The sequence below is a fragment of the Schistocerca nitens genome, chromosome 7 (genome assembly GCF_023898315.1).
Source record: "Schistocerca nitens isolate TAMUIC-IGC-003100 chromosome 7, iqSchNite1.1, whole genome shotgun sequence".
NCBI lineage: Eukaryota > Metazoa > Arthropoda > Insecta > Orthoptera > Acrididae > Schistocerca > Schistocerca nitens.
This window is the reverse complement of record NC_064620.1, coordinates 155,081,010-155,107,600: the sequence shown is the minus strand read 5'-3', so window position 1 is coordinate 155,107,600 and position 26,591 is coordinate 155,081,010. Positions and strand designations below refer to the sequence as shown.

Genomic DNA, 26,591 nt, shown 5'->3' with positions numbered 1-26,591 from the left:
CAAGATCTTTCCACCATGGCCGCTGGGGACACTCCACGGCGCGGACCTGGGTCAGCGCCCGGGAAAGCCTCCAATCTCATATTTTGTTGTTTCTGGTAGTAAGAAATTGCAGACAGTGTATACCATTTGTGTCAGTCTTCACTTTATTTTGGCTAATTGCATGAAATAAACAGCTTACATCTGTGGACATGAAATGACATTTGTCAATATTCAGCATTAGATGTGCTGAATGTAACCTGTTACACCATTCTTCCAATTATTGTACGTGCTCTTCCATTAATTTCGAAAGTGGAATAAAGTTGTGTAGATAAACCATACACTGTCTCCATTTGTCCCCTCAGCACTTCATCCAATAGCTTTGGAATGTGGCCACCGCATACATAAAACTAAATGGCATCCATTTATATTGATAGTGATCCCATGGAACAGTAAACATGGTCTTTGATCGATTTTCTGGAGCTGCTTTCAATTGATGATATCTACTCTTCAAATCTATCATGGAGAAATATTTACGTTGACCTAGGTTGCCCAAGGTCTCCATTATGTTAGGTATAGGAGAAGTATCTATGACCGTTCTTACATCTAAGTACTGTTAATTGCGGAAAAACCTGTACTTGTTTGTTCCATCTTATGACTTCTTTGGAACAATTAAAACAGCTGCTCCCCCTGAACTACAACTTTATTCAATGCCATAATACATATGTGTGATACCTAACAGGTAATCTTTTGCCTGTGTCTTCAGTGTTGTTTGGGGATTAGGCAACTGTTTGAAAGGGTAAAATAACAAATTTTTGCAATCAGTTTTTGTGGATGAATGGAAACATCCTTAGGGTGCAATTTTAGGTGGTCATGACAACCAATTTTATATTGTCATGTGAGCTTCAATTATAGGTAACCAAATGAAAAGCACCAGTTTGTTTTTGTTCTACAATATTGTAGAACAAAAGCAAACTGGTGCTTTTCATTTATTATAATGTTGTTCTACCAAGAACCGACTGAAGATTCTGTTAATATATAGGTGACCACTTTCTATGTTCATACGCTTTCCCAACATGCTGCTGTCTACCAGGACTTCATTCAAGCCGTAGAAACTCCAGATAGGAATATCAACAATGTAGCAAAAGACAGATTCTACTTATCATGAAGAAGACAACTTAAGTTTCAGGCAGGCAAAATTAAGACACTTGCATAAAGTTTTCAACCACAGCCTTTATCAGTAAAAGAGACACTCACACCTTTCGTACACACGAGCAAGCATACCTCGTGCACACACGACTGCCAACTCCAGCATCTTGGACCAGAATGCAATATCACGTGGGATGCAAGCAGCAATCCGGACGGGGCAGGGAAGGGGAAGGGATATTGGTGCACAGTTGGGGGTAGAGGCAAACACTGTCTGGTGAAGTGTGCAGGGACAAGAATGCCTATAGGTGTAGTGTCAGGAGGTTGTGGGGCAGGGAGGTGGGGAAAAAAGGGGCAAAAAAGGAGAGAAGTGGGGAAAGGTGGGCGGATGCATTGGCAGATGGCAGCAAATAGAGTGGTAGGTGAGAATGGGGAGGTGATGATAGGACAGATGGGGTGGAGACTATTGGGTGGAGGAGGTGGGGATAGTATGCCACTCCCAATCCCTTGTCACAGCCCAGTCCACCTATCCAGCACTTCCTATTGCGGTTCTGTCACAGGCTTATCGTACCTCATCAGGGGCCATGTGTACGGCGATGATTGTTTATCGCGAACACAAGTGTTTGAGTGGTTTAAACGATTTAAAGATGGCCGCGAAGACACCAGTGATGACACTCGCACTGGCAGACCATTGTCAGCAAAAACTGATGCAAACATTGAAAAAATCGGTAAACTTGTTTGACAAGATCGCCGTTTAACAATCAGAGCAGTGTCTGAGTTAACAGGAGTTGACAAGGAAAGTGTCGAACAAGTTTACCGATTTTTTTCAATGTTTGCATCAGTTTTTGCTAACAATGGTCTGCCAGTGCGAGTGTCATCACTGGTGTCTTCGCGGCCATCTTTAAATCGTTTAAACCACTCAAACACTTGTGTTCGCGATAAACAATCATCGCCGTACACTTGTTGTAACATTACAAACTTTTCACTTGCAGATTTTCCTAGTTTGAAACAAAATTTGATGTTAACACGCTGTTCTTTCTGTACACTCAACATTTTCCGACGCACAGCCAAAACGTCAACTACTTAAAACAGACGCCACGGGCAGACTGAGTGCAGGAGGCAGATGAAACTCGAGCAGTAGGCGGAGCGAGAGTCACGTGACAGGCCACGCGACTTTCAGCCTTATTGCATTCATTTTATTGTTTCACCAGTACTAGTCCGGTTTTTTTTCTAGCCACACCTCGTATGACCATAATTTTCTCCAGCTCTTCATTATGATAGTGCTCTCCACTTTACGAGGTGCATTCAAGTTCTAAGGCCTCTGATTTTTTTTCTCCAGACTGGAAAGGGGATAGAAACATGCGCATTGTTTTAAAATGAGGCCGCGTTCGTTGTCAATACGTCCCAGAGATGGCAGCACCATACGGCAGATGGAATTTTACTGCCAGCGGCGAGAATGAGAACTGTTTTAAATACTTAAAATGGCGACGTTATCCTTACTTGAACAGCGTGCAATCATTCGTTTTCTGAATTTGCGTGGTGTGAAACCAATTGAAATTCATCGACAGTTGAAGGAGACATGTGGTGATGCAGTTATGGATGTGTCGAAAGTGCGTTCGTGGGTGCGACAGTTTAATGAAGGCAGAACATCGTGTGACAACAAACCGAAACAATCTCGGACTCGCACAAGCCGGTCTGACGACATGATCGAGAAAGTGGAGAGAATTGTTTTGGGGGATCGCCGAATGACTGTTGAACAGATCGCCTCCAGAGTTGGCATTTCTGTGGGTTCTGTGCGCACAATCCTGCATGACGACCTGAAAATGCGAAAAGTGTCATCCAGGTGGCTGCCACGAATGCTGACGGACGACCACATGGCTGCCCATGTGGCATGTTGCCAAGCAATGTTGACGCGCAACGACAGCATGAATGGGACTTTCTTTTCGTCGGTTGTGACAATGGATGAGACGTGGATGCCATTTTTCAATCCAGAAACAAAGCGCCAGTCAGCTCAATGGAAGCACACAGATTCATCGCCACCAAAAAAATTTCGGGTAACCGCCAGTGCTGAAAAAATGATGGTGTCCATGTTCTGGGACAGCGAGGGCGTAATCCTTACCCATTGCGTTCCAAAGGGCACTACGGTAACAGGTGCATCCTACGAAAATGTTTTGAAGAACAAATTCCTTCCTGCACTGCAACAAAAACGTCCGGGAAGGGCTGCGCGTGTGCTGTTTCACCAAGACAACGCACCTGCACATCGAGCTAACTTTATGCAACAGTTTCTTCGTGATAACAACTTTGAAGTAATTCCTCATGCTCCCTACTCACCTGACCTGGCTCCTAATGACTTTTGGCTTTTTCCGACAATGAAAGACACTCTCTGTGGCCGCACATTCACCAGCCGTGCTGCTATTGCCTCAGCGATTTTCCAGTGGTCAAAACAGACTCCTAAAGAAGCCTTCACCGCTGCCATGGAATCATGGCGTCAGCGTTGTGAAAAATGTGTACGTCTGCAGGGCGATTACGTTGAGAAGTAACGCCAGTTTCATTGATTTTGGGTGAGTAGTTAATTAGAAAAAAAATTGGAGGCCTTACAACTTGAATGCACCTCGTATCTCATGCTTTGGCTGCTTGGAAAATGTCATTACATATGTTAATTGCTTTCCATGCCTTCAGCATAGTCTCGATAGTCGTTTTCGCTTTTGTTCAGCAAGGAGATGAGAAGGGAGTGTCGTTAATGACGTGTAATTGATTCCAAAATTCCCTGGTCCATGGGCTGAATTAAGGCCGTTACATTGGGTGGAAGAAGTTCTTGTACATGTATACCATCAGACTTTAGAGAAACATCTGAAGGATAACTGAGAGCATTGTCACTTATAAGGATAGCTTTCAGTGAAAGCATTTTCTTCTTTAGCTCTTTTCTCACTGCTGGTACAAATGTTTCATGAAACCACCGAGAGAATATTTGTCTGTCCATCCATGCTTTCTTATGAGCGCAATACAACACTGATGGCGTATTTACGTCAGTGTGTTGAAAACAATGAGGATGATGGGATTTTCCAATTACCATAAGCAGTAGTTTATGACACCCATTTGCATTACAACAGCCATTAATGTTACACGCTGTTTCTGTTGCTTGTAACCGTGGGCTTCCTTCTCGTTCTTGGCAGCTAATGTTTTTGAAGGCAGCATCTTGTAAAAAGAGACCTGTTTCATCAGCATTACACAAGGCATCAGCAATTAAATCTTCTTCCTCTATTCTCTTCTGTATCTTGCTTACAAACTTATCAGCATCCTTTTCATTAGCTGAGCGACTTTCCCTGGTGACTGTCAGCTGCTGAATGCCATGTAGTTTTTTCCAGTTTGATAGCCAACCTTCGCTCACTGCAAACAAGTTACTAGCACCAAGTTGTTTGTTAAATGCAGCTGCTTTTTCCTTTATAATCGGGCCACTGACTGGAATTTCTTTACTGTATTGTTGTATGAACCATCTATAAACAGCTACGTCCAGTTCTTCATTCTTACTCTTTTGCATAACCTTCCATTTTCCCAACTCACTACCCCCCCTGCGGGTTCGGGGGTAAGAATAGGCCTGCGGTATTCCTACCTGTCATAAGAGGCGACTAAAAGGAGTCTCAACTGTTTCGGCCTTAAATGTGATGGTCCCCTGAGGGGTTTGACCACTCTATTTCCAAATTTTTCCATTAGTGCGTACCATTTGGGGAAGGACACCTTACGTGGTGCATCTTAAATCCATCTTGCCCTAAGATCTGGCACACCTGATATTTTCATGGAGTTGGACTTACATCGAACTTCCGGCCACATCCGCTGCAGTGTGTTCCAGATAGCATCCCTTCCCTCCATTGTGCACTTCCATCTTTGCCCTCATGATGTACATGGATATTTCGACACCCGACATCCAGCACGGTAGCCAGTCTGTTGTGGTGGGGTCGACATGTACCCTCTTGGTGGTAGCCCCCTGACTACACAGGGATCGCACTACTGATGCCTGAGCTGCTACCTCCCCACATATGCCGAGGAGTAGATGCCTATGCCTTTGGGGCATCGGGACTCCCAGCAGAGGCCATCCTGCCAGGTGGTCTTTGCTGCGGCTGGGTGGCACCTGTGGGGAGAGCCCCTGGTCGGAGTGGGTGGCATCAGGGCGGATGACCCGCAATGAAGTGTGGTACATCATCTCTCGCTGGTGGGCCCCCACCAGCAGTCTCTAAGCGATCGAGGTCTAACCTCAATGGAAAGAAATTTGATCAGAGATCATTTCCCTCCCTGGCCACTCCATGGGAGGAACATTTGTCCAAAGAAGGCAGTGGAGATTATTCACCCCGGTACGTCGTGTGTACGCGAGTAGATGGGGAATCATTTATGTCGACCAAGCCCCAGTTTTTTGTGGAGCATTTAGAGGACAAGTTCGGGGAGGTGAAGGGCTTGTCCAATATGCGCTCTGGGTCAGTTCTCATCAAAACAGCATCCTCTGCCCAGTCACGGAGGTTGCTCACTTGCGACAGGTTGGGGGATGTTTCCGTCACCATCACTCCCCATAAGAGTTTAAACATGGTCCAGGGTATTATATTCCACAGGGATCTTCTTCTGCAGTCCGACGATGAACTACGCGGCAATCTAGAACGACAAGGTGTTCACTTCGTCCGGCACGTCCATCGGGGTCCGAGGGATAATCAGGTAGCCACCGGTGCCTTCATCTTGGCCTTCGAAGGTGATGTTTTACCCGAAAAGGTCAAGGTGATGGTTTACCGCTGTGATGTGAAGCCATATATCCCTCCTCCGATGCGGTGTTTTAAATGCTGGAAGTTCGGGCATATGTCATCTCGCTGTACTTCCGGCATCACATGTCGAGATTGCGGACGTCCTTCGCATCTCAATACTCCATGTGCTCCGCCTCCCATCTGTGTTAACTGTGGAGAACACCATTCCCCCTGCTCGCCGGACTGTGGGATATTCCAGAAGGAACAAAAGATAATGGAATATAAGACCCTGGACCGCCTGACCTACACCGAGGCTAAACGGAAGTATGAGCAGCTCCATCCTGTGGCAATGACGTCGACCTACGCCGCTGCTGCAACAACGGTTCTCCCATCGTTACTTATCGTTGGCTCTAAGATCTGTCAGAATCCACCGGCCCCCTTGGTTGTGGGGGGCACTTCACTCCCTGTTGCTCCTGCTCCATCTTCTTCAGGAGCAACACCCCCCCCCCCCCTACCATCAGGGACATCAGTTCCCTCTTCCCAGCCGGAGAAGAGTAAGACTTCTTCGGCTACTCTCACCAGGAAGGGCTCCCTTGGGGACCTACCTTCGCAAGTTCCGACCAGTGGAAAAGCGGACACCCGCAAGTGGCTGAAACAACCACCAGTCCCTGGTCGTAGGGCCTCACAGTCGTCGTCCATCCCTGAGACTGACCCAGTGAAGCCCTCCAAGCCTGAACCACCGAAGGCACAGCGAGAGAAAAAGAAGAAGAAGAAGAAGAAGAAGAAAGTCCCCAAGGCTAACGACATTGCGGTGGCACCCATCCAACCGCTTCCTACGAGCACTGCATCTGAGGACGAGGTGGAGATTCTGGTTTCCGCTGAGGACCTCGATCTCGCCGGTCCCTCAGACGCCATGGAAAGCACTAGCACAGGTGCTCATTCGGAGGCAGCAGGTGACCCAGCGGCGTAATCTGCCTTCCCAGTCCCGTCACACCTTTCTCAGACATGGACAATACCATCCTCCAGTGGAACTGCAGCAGTTTCTTCCACCATCTAGCTGAGCTCCGCCAACTTATCAGCCTTCACCCTTTCTTCTGCATTGCACTTCAGGAAACTTGGTTTCCAGCAATGCGAACCCCCGCCCTCCGTGGCTATCGGGGTTATTATAAGAACCGGGCAGCTTATGAAAGGGTGTCTGGTGGCGTCTGCATATATGTCCTTAACTCTCTTCACAGCAAGTCTGTCCCTCTACCTACAGCTTTAGAGGCTGTCGCTGTTCGGGTGTGGACGCCACAGGCTGTTACTGTCTGCAGTCTTTACCTTCCACCGGATGGTGATGTCGCGCAGCATGTCCTGGCTGCGCTGATAGCCCAATTGCCGCCACCTTTCTTGTTACTGGGCGACTTTAACGCCCATAACCCTCTGTGGGGTGGGTCAGTGGCAACAGGTCGAGGCGCCACTGTTGAGCATTTATTGGCGCAGCTCGATCTCTCGATTTTAAATGATGGTGTCTCCACACACTTCAGTGTGGCGCATGGCACATACTCCGCCATTGACCTATCGATCTGTAGCCCTAGCCTCTTACCGTCTGTCCAATGGAGTGTGCATTACGACCTGTGTGGTAGTGACCATTTTCCAATCTTTCTGTCACTGCCACGGCGTCACTCTTCTGGGCGCCCCAGCAGATGGACTATGAATAAGGCTGACTGGGACTTGTTCTCCTCCATTGCCGCTATTGAGCCTCTCTCTAGTGACGACATTGATGCGGTGGTTCACTCAGTCACCACCAGCATCGTTACTGCCGCAGAATCTGCCATTCTCAGTTCTTCTGGGTCCCCTCGGCGGCGGACTGTGCCTTGGTGGTCGCCTGAGATCGCTGAGGCGATTAAAGATCGCCGGCGGGCGCTACAGCGTCACAAGCGACATCCCTGCATTGAACACCTCATCACCTTCAAACGGCTGTGTGCGCGGGCCCGCCGCCTGGGCCAAGATCCGACGCCTCTATAGCTATCAGACCCCTGTCAGCGTCCCTGCGCTCTCACTGAATGGAGCAGTTTGTACAGACTCCAACGAAATTGCCAACAGCTTGGCAGAGCATTTTGCTCTTAGTTCCGCTTCTTCCAATTACCCACTGGCCTTCCACTCCATTAAAGAGCGGATGGAACGTTGGAGCCTTTCTTTTCGCACCCACCATTCTGAATCCTACAATGCTCCATTCAGTGAGTGGGAATTTCACAGCGCCCTTGCCGCTTGCCCTGATACCGCTCCTGGGCCAGATTGCATTCACTGTCAGATGCTGAAACACCTTTCAGTGGACTGGAAGTGATGCCTCCTCGACCTTTACAACCATCTCTGGGTCGAGGGTGAGTTTCCGTCGCAATGGCGGGAAAGCATTGTCATCCCCGTTTTGAAACCTGGCAAGAGCCCTTTGTAGGTGGACAGCTACCGCCCCATTAGCCTCACCAACGTTCTTTGCAAGCTTCTCGAACGGATGGTGAGCCGGTGCTTGAATTGGGTACTGGAGTCTCGGGGCCTTCTGGCTCCGTCTCAGGGTGGATTCCGTAAAGGCCGCTCCGCCGCCGACAATCTGGTGAGTCTGGAGTCGGCCATCCGTACTGCCTTTGCCCGCCGTCAGCACCTGGTCGCTGTCTTTTTCGACATGCGGAAGGCGTACGATATGACATGGCGTCATCACATACTTTCTACGCTTCATGAATGGAGTCTTTGGGGCCCTCTGCTGCTCTTTATCCGAAATTTTTTGTCGTATCGTACCTTCCGCGTGCAAGTCGCGGCCTCTCATAGTTCCTCCCGAGTCCAGGAGAACGGGGTACCACAGGGATCTGTCCTCAGTGTCTGCCTGTTTTTAATCGCAATAATGGGCTCGCTGCAGCGGTGGGAAATTCTGTCTCTGCTTCCCTGTATGCTGACGACTTCTGCCTTTACTACAGCTCTAATGGCATTGTAGCTGTTGAACGTCAGCTACAGGGCGCTATCTGCAAGGTGCAGTCTTGGGCTGTAGTGCATGGTTTTCAGTTTTTGGCTGCCAAGATCCATGTTATGCATTTCTGCCGGTGCCGAACGGTCCATCCTGAGCCGCGGCTTTATCTTGCCGACGAACTCCTTGCTGTGGTGGAGACCCACAGGTTTTTGGGTGTAGTTTTTGATGCCCGGCTGACTTGGCTGCCTCATATTCAGCAGCTTAAACAGGCGTGTTGGCGGCATCTAAATGCTCTGAGATGCTTGAGCCACACCCGCTGGGGCGCCGACCGATCTACCCTGTTACGGCTCTACCAGGCGTTAATCCAGTCCCGTCTGGATTATGGGAGCCTGGCTTATGGCTCAGCATCCCCATCTGCTTTGCAGGTGCTGGACCCAATCCTCCACAGCAGGATACGCCTTGCCACTGGTGCTTTCCGTACCAGCCCTGTGGACAGCATACTAGTGGAGGCAGGTGTCCCTCCACTGCGGTTACGGTGCCAACGTTTGCTGGCCGCTTATGCTGCCCATGTTTTCAGCTTGCCCGGGCATCCCAACTATCGGCTACTATTCCCAGAGTCGCACGTCCATCTTCCAGAACGTCGACCCAGGGCTGGCAGTACGATTGCGGTCCGCGTCCGAGAGCTTCTCCCCGGGCTTGGGGCCTTACTTCTTCCGCCTCCTTTCAGGGCACCTCTGCGTACACCCCCATGGTGTGTGCCTCGCCCTCACCTTCAGCTGGAATTGGCACAGGGCCCGAAGGACTCAATCCCTCTGGAGGCCTTCCGCTACCGCTTTCTTTCCCTCCTTGCAATGTATCAGGGCTCTGGTATTGTGTACACTGACAGCTCGATGGTTGCTGGTCGTGCCGGTTATGCGCTTACTCTAGGGGGCCCATTCCGAACAACGTTCATTGCCGGCTGGCTGCAGCGTTTACACTGCTGAGCTGGTCGCCATCTTTCGTGCCCTAGAGTATATCCGCTCCTGCTCAGGTGAGTCCTTCATGATCTGTAGCGATTCCCTGAGCGGTTTACGAGCTCTCGACCAGTGTTTCCCTCGTTCTCGTCTGGTGATGGCTATCCAGGAGTCCCTGCATACTCTTGCCCGTTGCGGTCGCTCTGTGGTCTTTGTGTGGACCCCCGGTCATGTCGGTATCCCGGGCAATGAATATGTTGACTGCCTGGTGAAAGAGGCCATCAGTAAACCATCTATGGACATTGGCCTCCCAGAGACTGATTTGCGAGCAGTCCTCCGCCAAAAAGTTTTTGCGCTTTGGGACGCTGAATGGTGCGATCGGATCACGCCCAATAAACTCCGTGTCATTAAGGAGATGACGACTGTATGGCGGTCATCCATGCGAGCCAACCGCAGGGACTCAGTCGTCCTTTGTCGGCTCCACATTGGCCACTCTTGGCTGACACACAGTTACTTACTGCGTCGGGAGGACCCTCCTCTGTGTCGCTGCGGGGCGGCTTTGACAGTGGCCCACATTTTGTTGGCCTGCCCCCTTTTAGCTGTGGTCAGGCAGACATTTGCGCTGCCTGATATGCTCCCTGCCCTTTTAACTGATGACCGTACTATGGCTGGCTTAGTTTTAAGTTTTATTCGGGCAGGGAGTTTTGAGTTTTTAATGTGTTCTCGGTGGTTGGCTTTTCCTTTTTTATTCTATGGTCGGCCAACCACCGCCACACTCAGTGTGATTTTAATTTGTTATGTCTGTTCTTTGTCTGAGTTTTTCTTGTCCTGTGATGTCTGTTGTCTCTATTATCCGTTTTTTTACTCTGTGTGGTAGTTTTTAAGTTTTGGAACAAGGGACCGTTGCAGTCTGGTCCCTTTAATCCCACAAACCAACCAACCAACCCAACTCACTATCCATTTGTATTGAGTACTGTTGAGTAACATCTTCTTTCATTTCTTTGTCATAAATAGTTGCTTGTCCAGTGTTGAACTCGGCAGCAATGGCTTTCTGCGAAGAACCTCGATTTGACTTATCTAAAATTTAGAGTTTCTGCCTGGGGTCTAGTATAACATGTTTTCTTTTAGAAGAATGATTCCAAACTGTAAAGCTATATTTTCAAATACAGTATATAAAGCATTGTTTAACTAAGCATCGTTGCACACGATAATTCATTGTGCACCTGTTTTTGAATGTGCACTGGATTACTAAGAGGCCGGACTACTGAGGACCGGATTAACGTGAGTCTTGTGTATTTACTGTATTTGAAAACATGCTACATGTCACATTTGAGGCCACTACATTACTTACACATTATGCACTGGAATCTGACAACTTATTTATAAAATTGCATTTAACACACACCATTTCATATAATGTCCTAGTTCATGTTCAGGAGGCAAGTGTACCATTTTTTTCCTGTTTGTGTTTTTCATTCACTTATTTGCTGATAATGTTTCTCATTTTCTGGTGAGTCAAAAAAATTGGTGTACTTAAATGAATTTTATCCTACATATTCTAATAATAGATCAGTGCATTACAGTGCCTTGCATGATATGTACCTTGGGTAATACGTTCCTCGATCATCGTGTGTTCACTCTCTTCTTCTACTGAAGATGCTTTGTCCATAATAACCGTCTCACTTAGCTGTTGCCATCCCTGCTTGCAGTATTAATATTTAATCACTCACATCTGGTTTCATCATCTGCGTATTCACAACCAGAACTTTGTTTCAAGGGGTTCATCAGAAAAATAATAGTATCATGCTCCTCACTTCCGTAACTTTCAAAGCCATTTTTACTGTAGAATGGTGCTGTTTTCTTCCATGAGCGAGCTATAGTTATCTTCACAATGTCCTAAGTCTTAAAAATACTGCAGATTGCATAGAGTATGTTCAGGGATTTCCAGAAACTGAGGATGTCTAAATCATCTTGCAGAAGCTGTTTCATGAAACTCGATCGCTAATGCTATTACTCAGCCGTGATCACACCTTCATCCATTGACTGTATGAGTGGCATGACATAATGTGAAAAGCATCTCAGCACCTCATAAGAATAACTGTCATCTGAAAGAAACCCATTTTGTACAAAGTGAAAAGTTATGTTGACTAGTAAAATAATGGATCTTTAAGGAAACCTGTCCCTTCCAAATATGTGAACACAGCAGGTACAAATGTAGAACGGAAGCAGTACTGACCATTCAGGTTCTTTTCTGATGCCTTTAATAAAGTGGTTAGTTGATTATTCTCTTTTTAATGCACAGTTTTTTATTTGCCAATAACAAATTGCTTCAATTTGATTTCACTTGTTGAATTTGCACAGAGAACCATAAGCCTTTCTTTTCTAGACTTACGTCTAGAAGCATGCACTTGACTCAGAAAGACTGAAGTTTGTATGGGCATACATTTCCAGTAAAGCCCAAGTTCATCAGCACTGTAAATCTACTCTGAAAGAAAATTGTTCTGTTTGATAAAAAAAAAATCAGCAGTGTCTTCGTTAGCAGTAAATTTTTCACCTTGAACAGCAGTTTGCCATATCTCATAGTGATCTTTAAATCGAGTCAGACATTGTGATGAACTATTAAACTTTTCTTCAGTCTTTGGAGTTTAATAGGACTCTCCTGCTTACTCTATTCAAGCTGGATGTGATAAGGGAACTCCTACTGCTCTCTTTCTGCTGAAACCACAAGTGCAGTGCTTCCTCTAGTTTTGCACGAGCTGAATTTTGGTCAATGACAGTCTGACGTGGCTGCATGCATTTGTTGCAAAATTTATCAGCTTTTCTTCTTTATTTTCTTTAAGTATCTCACTGTTTTTATGCCTTTTTGATAAACTTAAGAACATTTAACTGTGGACACTCTCTTTTCTAACTTATCTATAATTTATTTCCAGTAGTTAGAACAATATGTTTGCGTTTACCTGTTATCTTCCTTCAGTGACAACAAGAAATATGATGTAGGTTAATATTCATTGTCAATAATATTTACAAGCCACAGTATTATCAAGTTCTATTCACAGCTAGAAAAATATGATCAGTGATGCATTTCTCCTTATGATGATTAAGGAATAGTGTTTTCTCTTTTTGTTTGCCTCAAAAGCCAAATCGCACTCTTCTTGCAACAGTGATAAATTACGTATTTGACCTATTTTACATCAACAGAGATCAAGAATTTTGAAGGGAACTGTCCGATAACCTAAATAATTTACTATTGGCTTTAAGTGAGTTATATTCTATCAACCTTTATCTCTTAGGGACAGGACAAGACAAACCGGAAATTGGTCGTGTGCATGTTACAATGTTAAAAATACCCACATTTTTCTGAATAGTGAAATGAGAAACAGTAGAGAAATAGTTCAGAGATGTCAGATGGTGGGATTGGGGCCTGCATCATCTTCTGGCAGTAAAACGTGTCACTTGTGTAATAGAGTATTCTAAAACAAAATATTCATTTCCGTTAAAGCAGTGTACTCCAGGTTTCATATTTTTACTTTTTCAAAAATTGCAAAACTCTGCACGGATATCCACATCCTGATAATCAGGAGCTTGCTGTACTTCCATGCCTTTTATTTTTTTTTTAATGTTGACTGACGTAATTAAAGATGAGCAGATGAGTATTGAAAGATTTTTGGATTGTTAATGGAAGATGTAACCCAGATCCAGCACTCGTTTAAATGAATGTAGTTAACCTCACAAAACCACACTCATATTTTTTGCAAGTACCAACCCTTAACAGCCTAAGATTACACACAGACAACCCCTGTATTCCCAGTATGAGACATTTCACAGCTGTATCAGTTGGTTGCAGGCCTTGCCACTCAGTTTCTGAGTCAATAATGTTGTTGAAAAAGACAGAAGGAAGGATGATTGTTTAATGACCTGTCAGCAATGAGGACATGAGATAAAGCACAGACTCAGATTGGACAAGGGTGTAGAAGAAAATTGGCTATTTCGTATTCAAAGGAATGATTCTAGCAATTTCATTAGTTGATTTAGTATAACCATAGAACACATAAGTAAATCTGGATGACAAAAAGGAAATTTGAACCACCATCCTATTGAATGAGTGTCCAGTGTGCTACCTCACTTGCTAAAAGTGTTACAAAACGTCAACTCCTGTGATTGATACTTTCTTTAAATTGATGAAAGTTTTTTGTCATGTGTAGCTGTTAAAGTATCTCGTAGGTGTGTGTCACCCACATTTCATCTGCAGGTGCTCATTTTTTATATATTGTTCATTACTGGATTTTCTGCTGTAACAATTAAGTTAGTCTTATTTGTTCTTCTACTTTTAGTATAGTAAAAGTTATTTGATATTTTACAGGCACAACACAAAAGAAGTTGACACACAAGGAAAAGAAGAAACTCAAGAAACAAGTAAGTGATTTCACAGTCCTGTTTTGTGAGCTGCTGAAATGATTGTTAAGATAATGAAAGTTGCAAATGTTTTCTGTTTACTTGAATACAGATCTCACCATTATATTCGCTAATATGATTCTCTATGTGTGTATTGTTTTACTGTAGTTTCATATAAAGTAATCATGGTCGGAAGCAACTCGTATAATATTTATTATACATGGAGAACATTTAGAAAAGTCTATAGGTACATTGACAAAGATGTATGTACAGGGCGAGGCCACTAACAGACCCCAGTAAAAGTATATCCAGAATGAGTGATTATATTGAGGTGCAATAATAGCAGACAATAAGTTTGTTTATAAATAACTCATCTGCTACCAGTCACAATTTTCTTTATTTTATTTTTCACACAACGTGTTTCAGGAAATGATTCCCATTTTCAGGAGCATTTTTTGTTTTTGTTACAGGAATGACATTACAAACACAAAAAACGCACTTGAAAATGGGAATCATTTCCCGAAACGCGTCGTGCAAAAAATAAAATAAAGAAAATTGTGACTGGTTGCAGATGAGTTATTTATAAACAAACCTATTGTTTTCACAGTTGCAGGCTTTCAGAACCATTTATGATGGATCAAATAGCAGACAACATGCTGAATTTTCTGGCATGTACAAGCAATTTTTAACATCTGTAATTGCCAAATTACAACACTGAACTTTTCTGTATTGCATTGAATAGAGCCTCCAAAGATGACTCAAGCAACAAACACCAGGTACGTGGTCAAATAGCAAAAGGTAAGTGTCAAAAATTACTGTCCCTGTGCCAACTGTAAGCAAACAGTAACTTGTAAAGGGACATGGACTGTCTTACTTCAAGGAGAATGTCTTCTAAAAACTGTGGTAGCATATCTGTCAGGAGCTGTAGATATCTGTGGCTATATAGAGCAGGTCTGGTCAGGAGGTGGCTGGGTGAGTATGAGCTCTCCGTTCACTCACCACCTAATTAGTGAGCACTTACGATAAAATGTAGCTGTCAGGTGTCATTGTATAGTGCAGGCGAAGTGCAAACTATGCGCCCGTCTTCAGAGGTATGACAACATATTAAGTTCATCATAGTTATAAATGCAAGTGTATTTACTTAACGGCACACTGCTTAAATTGGAGAGTAGCTCTTTTAAAATTGATGAAAAGCAGCATTATGGCAGGGTTATGAACTTCAAAACAAAGGTCAGGCAAACCAACATCAATTTATCAAATGGAAAATCCAGGATGGAACGTAACAATATTATGCGAAGAAAAGTTGCTGCACACCATATAGCAGAGATGCTGAGTCACAGATAGGCACAATAAAAATAATTTCACACTTAAAGCTTTTGGCCAATGGCCTTTGTCAACAATACACACACACACACACACACACACACACACACACACACACACACACACTCACACAAATGGAACTCTCATGCCCCACTGCGTTCTCAGGCTACTGAAACCATACTGCGAACAGCAGCACCAGTGCATGATGGGAGTGGCGACTGGGTGGGGTATAGGAGGAGGTTGGGGCAGGGAGGGGAAGGGATAGTATAGTGGGGATGGCTGACAGTGAAGTGCTGCAGGTTGGGAAGCGGTCAGCGGAGAGGTGGGGAGGGGCAGGAGGGAAGTAGCGCAAAAGGAGAGAAATAGAGAGAAATAAATAAAAAGTATAAATATTAAATTAAATAAATAAAAGGAAGGCCAGGGTGTGGTGGTGGAATGATGGCTGTGTAGTGCTGGAATGGGATCAGGGAAGGGGCTGGATGAGTGAGGACAGCTGTTAACAAAGGTTGAGGCCAGGTGGGTTACATGAACATAGGATGTATTGCAGGGAAAGTTCCCATCTGCGCAATACAGAAAAGCTGGTGGTGGTGGGAAGGATCCATATTGCACAGGCTGTGAAGAAGTCATTGAAATGGAGGACATCATGTTTCGCAGTGTTTTCAGTGACAGGGTGGTCCATTTGTTTCTTGGTCACAGTCTTCGTTGGCCATTCACACGGACAGACAGCTTGTTAGTTGTCATGCCTACATAGAATACAGCACAGTGGTTGTAGCTTAGCTTGTAGGCCACATGACTGGTTTCACTGGTAGCCCTGCCTTTGATGGGATAGGTGATGTTAGTGACCGGACTGTAGTAAGTGGTGGTGGGAGGATGTATGGGACAGGTCTTGCATCTAGGTCTATTACAGGGGTGTGAGCCATGAGGTAAGGGATTGGGAGCAGGGGTTGTGTAAGGATGAATGAGTATATTATGTAGGTTCCATGGATGGCAGAATACCACTGTGGGAGGGGTGGGAAGGATAGTGGGCAGGACATTTCTCATTTCAAGGCACGACGAGAGGTAATCGAAACCCTGATGGAGAATGTAATTCAGTTGCTCCAGTTCTGGGTTGTACTGAGTTACGTGGTGAATGCTCCTCTGTGACCGGATGGTGGGGCTTTGGGAGGTGGTGGGAGACTGGAAAGATAAGGCACTGGAGATTTGTTTTTGTACAAGGCTTTTTAAAATTTATTTCTCTCCTTTTCCACTACACCCCACCTCTCCCCTGCCCACCGCCCAACCTGCAGCACTTCACTGTCTGCCACCCCCACCATACTCTCTCTCCCTCTCCCTGCTCCAGCCTCCTCCTTTCCCCCACCCAGCCGCCACTCCCATCGTGCTCTGGTGCTGCTGCTCACAGAGTGGTTTCAGTTGCCTGAGAATGTAGTAGTTTGTGTGAGTTGCATTTGCGCGCGCGCGCGCGCGCGTGTGTGTGTGTGTGTGTGTGTGTGTGTGTGTGTGTGTGTGTGTGTGTATTGTTGACATAGGCCATTTGTCAAAAGCTTTTAAGTGTGAAAATCTTTTTGTTGTGCCTATCTGCGACTCAGCATCTCCGCTTTCCTTCTCATAATATTGTTACATCAATTTATAACATGCCAGGGCAGGATTCCTAGCTACAGTTAGAACTTCCCCACCTGCAGTTTGACAGGCAGTTGAGCAATAAGTTTCATAACAAAATAAGTCTTATAGACTCATATAAAAATTTTTTCACCATAAATTCCCACCACTTCAGAATTTTGCAGCTGAGATTATATCAATGCCTGGACCAACATACCTGTGTGAGCAACTTTTTTCTGCAGTGAAGAGAATGAAATCCACCCATAGTAGTTCACTGACAGACCTCATTTTAAAAGCTTTAACTTCAAATTAGCAGTGCTCAGGAAGTAGTACCAGACATTGGTGCTGTAGTGAAAAACAAAATTAGCTGTGTTCATTGACATGCAGTGTTTCTATATTTAACATGGGAATAAAATAGTCACAAAATGTGTGTTGATGTTATCTTAAGCTTCATCCAAATACGACAGTCATCAGAAGACTGATCAGTCATTACAATGTTCCATACTTAGTTGCCCCATGTACTTCACCTCATCAATACAAATAAAAATAAATTTCCTTTTTATTGTCATTTCTCATCAGTTCAACAATTTTATGATATAAATTTGTCATGAAAAGCATTAATTAACCACCATGAAGCAATACATCTCCTTAGAACTATTAGTGGCCATAGAATAGACTGGCTGACAGGAGTTTCTCGTGCCAAGTTACCTTGTTCTGATTCTCCCTCTTCCATTACTTGCCATGAACCAACCAGTTGCTCATTTTTATGGCACGAGTGCAAACCTGCTTGCATGAGCAAATTGATGAACAGGCTTGATCTAGAGTGCCATCAGTGAAACAGAAACCAACGACGCAGTTCTTAAAAACTGCACATAAAAAATGGGCACACCAAGGTTGTTGTTTTGTAACTTCTGTCAGACAGTGGGGAGTTTCAACTGAATGATGATGCATATTGTGAAGATTTGTATGTCCATAGTTTTGTAAATAATGTTTCATCTATGAACAAAATCTTGCATAGTAATGGTGCATCACTTTGCAGTTTTCATAAATAATATTCTCAGAGAACCGTACCTAATTTTTCAAGTCAGTGCTGCAAAGCTGTTGTTGGAACAAAATGTGGAAAGAATGAAATCTGTTGCAATGTATCAACAAAAAACTCCTTTGGCTCATCGCACACTGCCCTGTAATGACATCTGGATTATGTGCTATAATTGTTAAAACGTTACTTACATTCCTCTCATAAGCTGCTATACTTTTCTGTTGGCATATTTTGTTCTTTGAACTTGTTTCTGAAAACTGTTTTTATAATTTTGGCAAAGAAAGAGCAAGACGGCTTGGCACAATCAAGATAAGAGAAAACCATATCTATGTTTTTGACTGCCATAAGCATTGTGAATGTCTGAATAGCTTCATGAGCAATTTATCTGGACATAACAGCAGCACACAGACTGGTACCATAGGAGCTTACCAGTTATGTGTTTGCTTACTTCTGGTGCAGTAAGGAGATGTTTGCGGGATCTCTTCCTCTGACAGACAGCTCTCGGTTTGCTGCACTGTTATCTTGTTACTGTTTGATAAAGTTCCACGCGTGTTATGTCACTGCAGTCTCAAAGGACTTTTCCAGTGTCCACAGAAAACATATATAATAATACTTGCTCAAAACAGAATCGCCTGGGACTAAAATAATTTTCCAACTTGGACAAGTTCTCGGATTACACAAAACTCACTGGGCTACATAAAATTTGTCAGATATCATGCACAAAGGTACAGTAAAAATGTTAAATTCTTCATATACCGTATTTACATACCTTCACTCCAACACAGTAGATGTTCATTTACTGTATATTGGACACTAGAACACTGGACTATTACACTAATTTGTAAATAACTCTGCATTTCTATATGTTTACTTGAGTTTTAGATTTGTTTCTTGTTGTATGTACATACATATTAGTCCCATGTTTATTTGCTTTATATTTCACTTTTTTCGCCACATATCAAGGAGGGGAAACTTGTTTTAATTTCCTGTTCTTTTTTTCCCCTAGGCAGTTTTTTGCACCATACAATAATTCCAACAAATTGGAAGAATTTGTGTGTGCTGCAAATGGCATAACATCATTTATGCATCCAATGTTTTCTTCAGGCGTACTAATATTTCTAGGGACATCATTTACTCCTCTTCTTCTTCCTTTGTTTCTTCTTCACCATCCTCTGTGTTGTGGATTGCTGTTAAATCTGTTGTTGAAGTGAAAGTGGAGTGAGTTGACAGAAAGTCATCACTTCGAATGTAATCATCTGCACTACATGAAATGTTTCGCATTTTCATTAGTTCAGCAATTGCTGCCACATTGTCTTGAACTTCGATGACCACAGAAGTGTCTTGTTCTTTACCATCTAACCCTGCTTTGTTGAAGCACTTGGTGACAGTTTCAGGTTTTATTTCCTTTATTGCCAAGCCAATCCAATTTGCTGCATCCAGGACAGAAACTGACCGTGCAAGAGCATACGCACTTTCGTCTTGTTCAACACTGAGAATAAGAGATTGCATCAGTAATTACCTATAATGACACTTAATGTGTAAACAACACCCTGGTCCATGTGTTGTTTGAGGCTGGTTGAACCTGGAGGGAACCATGCCAATTTCACGTTTGATAACGTTACATTGTCTAGGGAAAGGAGAACTTGGTGATTTCCTTTTTCATTTTGGCATTCAAAGAGCCCAGCTGTTCTTTCATAAGACCACTCGCCATCCTTGCCTTTTATTGCTTCACCATGTGACTGAAAACTTAATGACTTCTATGTTTTTGAAACAACACAGTTTTGCCATCTTTCCAATCACCAGTGGCTTCTCCATTTATACGATGACACTAGGTTGCAGGCAACTGCGCTACCGGCCACTGCGCGTGCACGTCGCACGTTTGCGCAACTCGTTGGTGAAACTAAACACTTTTGGCGTGTTCCAACTTTGGCGACACTAGTTGGTTGTGTGTGTTCGTAGAGTGTAGACAAACGGAAATATGAAGTGGAGAATGAAGAATAATGTTTGATTTTTGGATATCTATGCTTTGCATAGGTGTCTGTGGGATTTCAGTAATGCTGATTGCAAAAATAAGCAACATATTGCTGCGATCAGAATTTAGATAGTTTGACAGTATCTGAGCTGCAGGTAAAATTTATTGAATTAGGGCACATATACAACTGAATTAAGAAAAATACAAGCAAATGTAATTCTAGCTGTGGAAATGCTCTTGTCTACAAGACCAAAATCCCATTGTTAGAGTTGGCTGAACCCCGTTTTATTTATTTATTTATTTATTTTTTTACAGGTGGGAAGGCTACATAAATCAAGAAGCTACATTCTTTATTCAATATTCATCTATTTAAAATGTCGCAGCAGTGCTCCCTATCCACATATGTTAGATTTTTGTTTTGAAATACTGCCACTGTCCAGATCTATCTTCAAGAGAGCAGTTTGCAAATCATTCTCTTCTTAATGCAGCCTGCTTTGAACAATTACTGCTTTTAATGTTAATAATTATTACTGTTAATAATTATTGGTGTTCATGAAAAAGCGTAACTAAAACCGCATCTTATAACATGCCAAATGTTCTTGATTGTAATGCATGCAATGTGATACATAATTTCAGTTCTGGTGGCAGTGCTTCATGCATTACAGTATCTTTATTCCTTATCGCATAATTAACTCTATTTAGGAGAAATGTTAACAGTTCTGGTGACATTCTAAGACAATTAAAAGAACTTCTTGGGTCTTCCATTACAAATTATTTCAGCAAAGAGGCTGAGCAACTGAGCTGACATCTTTTCTTGATCCAGCAACAAATCGAAACACGTATCTTATTTTTTTCTTATGCAGTGATTCCACGCAACAAGCTTTAACTCCATCTCAACTCGTGCGACGTGCAGCTGCCAAAACTTTCTTTTCAGACACGACTCAGGAACCCACAAAACGACAAAACTGAAGTGTGTACTGGTTTCGCCGTGTCTACAGTCAAATATGAAACCATTTGTGTGCAACTCATTCCATGCAATGAGTGGCACAACCCAATGTTGTTGTGTAAACTAGGCCTAACATGTTTCCACACAGCAATACAGTGAGTCTTTCCTTGGACATTTTTCCGCCAGTGCACTTTTCACCTCGAATTTCTAGCGATTTTAAAGGCAGCGCGCAATAAGAGTCCTGTTTCATCGACATTTGAACACTTCTTTCGGGTCATAATTCATAATTAAGTTGGACTGTATTGCCCTCCATTCTGTTGTTACACTTTCCTGCACATCCTTACCTTTCCCACACATTTCATTCCGCACGATGTTGTGCCTAGCTTTGAAATTGTCCAGCCATCCTGTGGATGCCTTAAACTCCGTAATTCCAAGCTCTTTAGCAACTTTCAGAGCCTCACTCTGCAACATTGTGTCCAGATAAAGGTAAGTTTTTTGCCCGCACACTTATGAACCATTCCCACACTATTTCGTTAATTTCTTCATTTCTGGTCTTCTTCACCTTTCTTTTTATCTGCCCCTTTCCTTTCATCCATTCGTCCTGAATTTCATCCTTGTTTCTTAAAGTCTCATAAGTTTTTGTTTTACTGCATTCAAATGCAACATAATTTCACACATGGAGTGTTTGTCTTTCTCACTCGCCTTGATTACATTAATCTTTTTGTTAACTGTTGACGACATGTACCGTCTGTTAGTCATGTTACTGTATCTCTTAAAGTGCTACTAGTCAACTGAAGCTGGCAGAAAATAATGACCTTGCCTGGTAAAACCATTGTTGAATGGAACAATACCCACCTCTTTCCTGCACACATTGCAGCAGTGTGTTGGTAGATGGGCAACAGCATCACCATGAGGGCCCCAACACAACTTTCTATGCATCTGTGACTCAGGTTAGGTTATGTTCTTGTATGCGCCGGCGTGTGTCAGTAATAAGGAAAATGAGAAAGTCGACAAACAAAGCACTGATGAATGAACTGTTTCCTTTGATGTACTGTACTGACACTGAGTGTAACTTATTCGTTGTTGCACAGAACAGTGTGGTTTTGGGTCCACACCAGCAGCGCAGCATTGCGCTGGATCTCGTTTCTTGGTTTTGTGCGATGTAAAAGAGGTATTAAAAGTAAGCCCTTGTAGAGTTGTGAATAACTAATGAACTGTAATACAGTAGTACTGCATAGGCTCTTTTCTGCATTATACAATGCAGTATTAAGTAGATTCTGAGATTTGCTTTCCATTTCCGCATTAGACACGTTCAGCATTTATACAAAAAATCAGCATATAAAAGTGCACTGAATGCATCAGGACTGAAATACTGGTATGGTTTGGGCAGATATGAATTATACATGTGCCAATTTCACAAAGTTTTACTGTAGTTTGATTTAAGAGAATAATGTTGGTGCCATAATTTGGTGGGTATAGATGTTAAAAATGAGTTGCATACATCAGAAAATTTGCCGCATTATCTGTTCTAATGTAGTGAAAACTGAGCCTCAATGTTTTTACTTATTTTGGGTATATTTGGTGTGGCTTGCCTTTGCTTTCTCACTCTACATAAACTAGCACTGCTATAGTGAGACTGATGTGTTTGGTTTATCCATTGTGACCACATGTTTGGGATAAATCAACCACATCTTTATCATAACAGAATTTAATTGGACAACTTTCAGCAAGCTGAGAAATTTGTCTTTATAACCCTCAAAAGCAAAGTGATGTAATCAGCTTCAGTAGTTGAGAGAGCTGTTCACATCATACCCAGTCATTATCGCTGTATCTGGTGTTGTTAGGATTCTCTTCCCTATAAAATTCTAGTTTCAAGTCTTAAGTCCCTATAAGATATAACGATTCTTTTGTCTACCAGCGAAGTATGCCTGGATCATTGCAGAAGCAACATACGCTTGAGGTTGTATGTGTCAAGTTAGGCATTGTATCCAATTGTACATACACCAGACTTTTTGCAGCTTCCCTGTAGGAAATTTTCCTCATGGTTACCCCCCACCCTCACCTCTATTTGTCATTATTGGATTGCATTCCTATATGTGGAATCTATTTTGGATTTGTTTTATGTTATGAGATTGGTTGCAGTTTTAATAGACCACTTTCAGAATCTCTTGTGATTTTGATATGTAATCACATTTCTCCTATATGCTTCACATTAAATTGCTCTTCAGTGCTTTTTATTACTAAAACCTAACATATTGTAGACATTAACAGCTACAATTAAAGATGTCCCCATATACTTCTGATAAACACAAGGATTCACAGTGTATCTTCCAGTGATTACAGTGTTTTAGACCATAAACTGATTTATTAATGCCGGCCTGAGTGGCCGAGCGGTTCTAGGCGCTACAGTCTGGAACCGCGCGACCGCTACGGTCGCAGGTTCGAATCCTGCCTCGGACATGGATGTGTGTGATGTCCTTAGGTTAGTTAGGTTTAAGTAGTTCTAAGTTCTAGGGGACTTATGACCTCAGCAGTTGAGTCCCATAGTGCTCAGAGCCATTTGAACCATTTGATTTATTAATCTTCATAATACATTTGTCCTTAACAGTTGTAGTGAGTGATGCAACATTTTTATCATAGTCTAACCCTTTTTTATATGTACGCAAAGGTGGGGGGGGGGGGGGGGAGATTCTTTATTCTTTGAAACTACCTCAAACAAATGTATTAAACCTTATGTGTATGGGAAGTTCTGGTTGAGAATAATGAATTATTTAGGGATAAAGGAGACGACTCACCGAAAGACAGAAGAGCTGCACCGATAACTACACAAACAAAAGGTACAGCACTTGGCTAGCTTTTGGAATGCACTTCCTTTTTCAAGCTTGTAGGAAAAACAGGTGTGTGCGCACGTTCACACACACACACACACACACACACACACACACACACACACACACACCTCCCTGCATTGTGCTTAGTTAACTGCGAACTCTTTCCTGGCCCACGATGAGTGGGCTTTGGGGGGGGGGGGGGGAATGAGGGATGGAGAGAGGCAGGAAGCACTGAGGATGTTGGGAAGAAGTCTTGAGTGGTTTGTGGAAGAGTGGAGAGACGTCCGTGGGCTAGCTAGGCCGACCCCCCACTGCCTCCTGCTGCCACATTGCACACCCCAGTTCACTCAACGAGGGCCAGGAAAGAGCTGACAGATGAGATAGGCTGTGTGTGTGTGTGTGTGTGTGTGTGTGTATTTGTTGTTCCTACAAGCTTGAAAGGGGATGTGCGTTCGAAAGCTAGCCAAGCTCAGTACCTTGCGTTTGTATACCTATCGACGACGCAGTGCTTCTGCCTTGGCTGAATCATTTCCTTTATTCCTTATGTGTTAAATGTTAAAATGGAACTTGAGTATGATAGAGGGAGTTTTATTTTTCAGATGGAGTATGAACAACAAATGGAAACCTTAACAAAGAAAGGAGGGCAAGGTCACAGTGAACTTGGTGAAAACTTCACAATGTCACAAGTTCAAAAGTCAGCTGGTCAGCTGCAGGCACTGGAAAATGCAGTTGACATAAAGGTTGAAAACTTCAGTATATCTGCCAAAGGAAAGGATCTCTTTGTAAATGCCTCACTGTTGATAGCCAATGGGAGGAGATACGGGCTTGTAGGACCTAATGGGTGAGTGTGCAAATTGCATGAATTTTATTGATTGGGGCTGTATTAATTGCTGTAGTGTTCATTGAATGTATTGCTGGTGCTGCACTATTTTTTGTATTCTTCTGACATATACTCTCACCTTTGTATACTTTAACAAATTCATAAAAAGTTGGGAGGTATGCTGATGAGCCAGAACAATATGACTACCATCCACCACGAGACTGAATGCTGCCTGAGGGCATTGTAGTTGCAAGACATAAAAATTGTATGTAAGCTGAGCACAGATGAATGGGCAATTATTCTAGAGACGACACATGTTGAAAATGGGAAAACTACTGATATAAGCTACTTTGACAATGAGCAGATCGCTACGGCTTGGCACCTGGGAACAAGCATCTTGGAAGCAGTGAAGCTGGTCAGCTATTCATGTGCTGCTGTGTTGAGCTTCTATGGGAAGTGGTGAACGAAGGTGAAAACCCAAGTAGGAGAGATTGTGTTGAATGGGGATGTCCACTTGGTCGGAGGCTTGGCTTCCCAGTAAAGTGGAGAGGCTGTGGCAGCTTGGATGACAGAGTACAGTGCTGTCGCAGATATAGTGTTTCAGAACTTGCCATTTAGCACACATTGTTGAACAAGGGGCACTGCAGCAAATGACCCCTGTGTATTCCCATGTCGACCCAACAACATCGTCAGTTACGACTGCAGCGATCATCATCGAGATTAGACTGTGGATCAGTGGAAACGTGTTGCCTGGCAAGATGAATCATATTTCTTATTAAACTAGCTCGATAGTTATGTCCAGATACGCTATCATTCAGGCAAATGGCTACTTGAAATATACACCATTCTATAGACGTAGGCAGTGGGGCAGGCTCCAACGTCATTTAATAACAAAATTTGGAAAATGCTAAGAAGACAGGGATTGTTGCACTCTTAGTACAAAAAGATCACAGATATGTTGACAGGCAAAAAGATACAGACACAAAACAATAATCATCCTCCATCATGCAGTAGCAAAAGATCATGCTGAAATCGTAGAAAATTCTGGATGTACATAAAATCACTTAAGAGGATTAAGGCTTCTGTTCAGTCACTTGTAGACCAGTGCATTGTGCTGATAGAAGACGACAAAAGGAAAGCTAAAGTTTTTCGTGCAGGAGGATTATACAGAAATACCATTGTCTGCCTGCCGTATCGAAGACTTAGAAATAGGCATCCCTACCATTGAAAAGCAGCTGTTGAAAGCAGATGTTGGCAAGTCAAAATGGAATCCCTATTCATTTTACAGAGAGAACTGTTCAGCACTGGTCCCATTCTGAGCTCGCATTTGTCGTGAATATCTCAGCCAGCAGAAGGTCCCAAGTAACAGGAAAAAAGTACAGATGACTCCTGTATGTAAAAAGGAAAAAAGACATACCCACAAAACTCGGTCCAATATCGTTTGCATCAGGTTTCTGTAGAATTCTTGAGCGTATTCTAAGAATGATTATAATAAATTTCCATGAGAGTGAGAAGCTTTTATGCAAAAATCAACATAGACTTTGAAAGCATCACTCATGTGAAACTCAGCTTGCCTTTTCCTCGTGGAACTGCTACGAACTGTGGATCAAAAACTGTCAGATTCTGTATTCCCAGATTTCTGGAAAGGGTTCGACACAGTAGCAGACTGTTAACAAAGGTCCAAGTATGTGGAATCATTTCTCAGGTATGCAAGTGGCTTGAAGACTTTTTAATAATAGAACCGAGTACCTTGTCATGGATGATAAGTGTTCATCAAAGACAAAGTTATCATTAAGAGTGCATCAGTGAAATGTGATGGGACCACTTTTGTTCTCTATCTTTATAAACATGACAGACAGGCTGAGCAGCAATCTTTGTTTGCTAACAGTGTTATAGCGTATGGGAAAGTGTCATCATTGAGTGACTGTGAGAGGACTT

At 43.3% G+C, this 26,591-nt stretch overlaps 1 protein-coding gene across 1 annotated transcript in view; it reads left to right on the top strand.

Annotated features, from left to right (window-relative positions):
- LOC126194826 (ATP-binding cassette sub-family F member 1) overlaps positions 1–26,591 on the top strand; it is a 114,757-nt gene that overhangs the window by 28,019 nt on the left and 60,147 nt on the right. The window contains exons 2-3 of the mRNA XM_049933155.1: positions 14,095–14,147; positions 24,433–24,674. Of these exons, the coding sequence (XP_049789112.1) occupies positions 14,095–14,147; positions 24,433–24,674 (295 nt within the window). The remainder of the gene's footprint in view (positions 1–14,094; positions 14,148–24,432; positions 24,675–26,591) is intronic.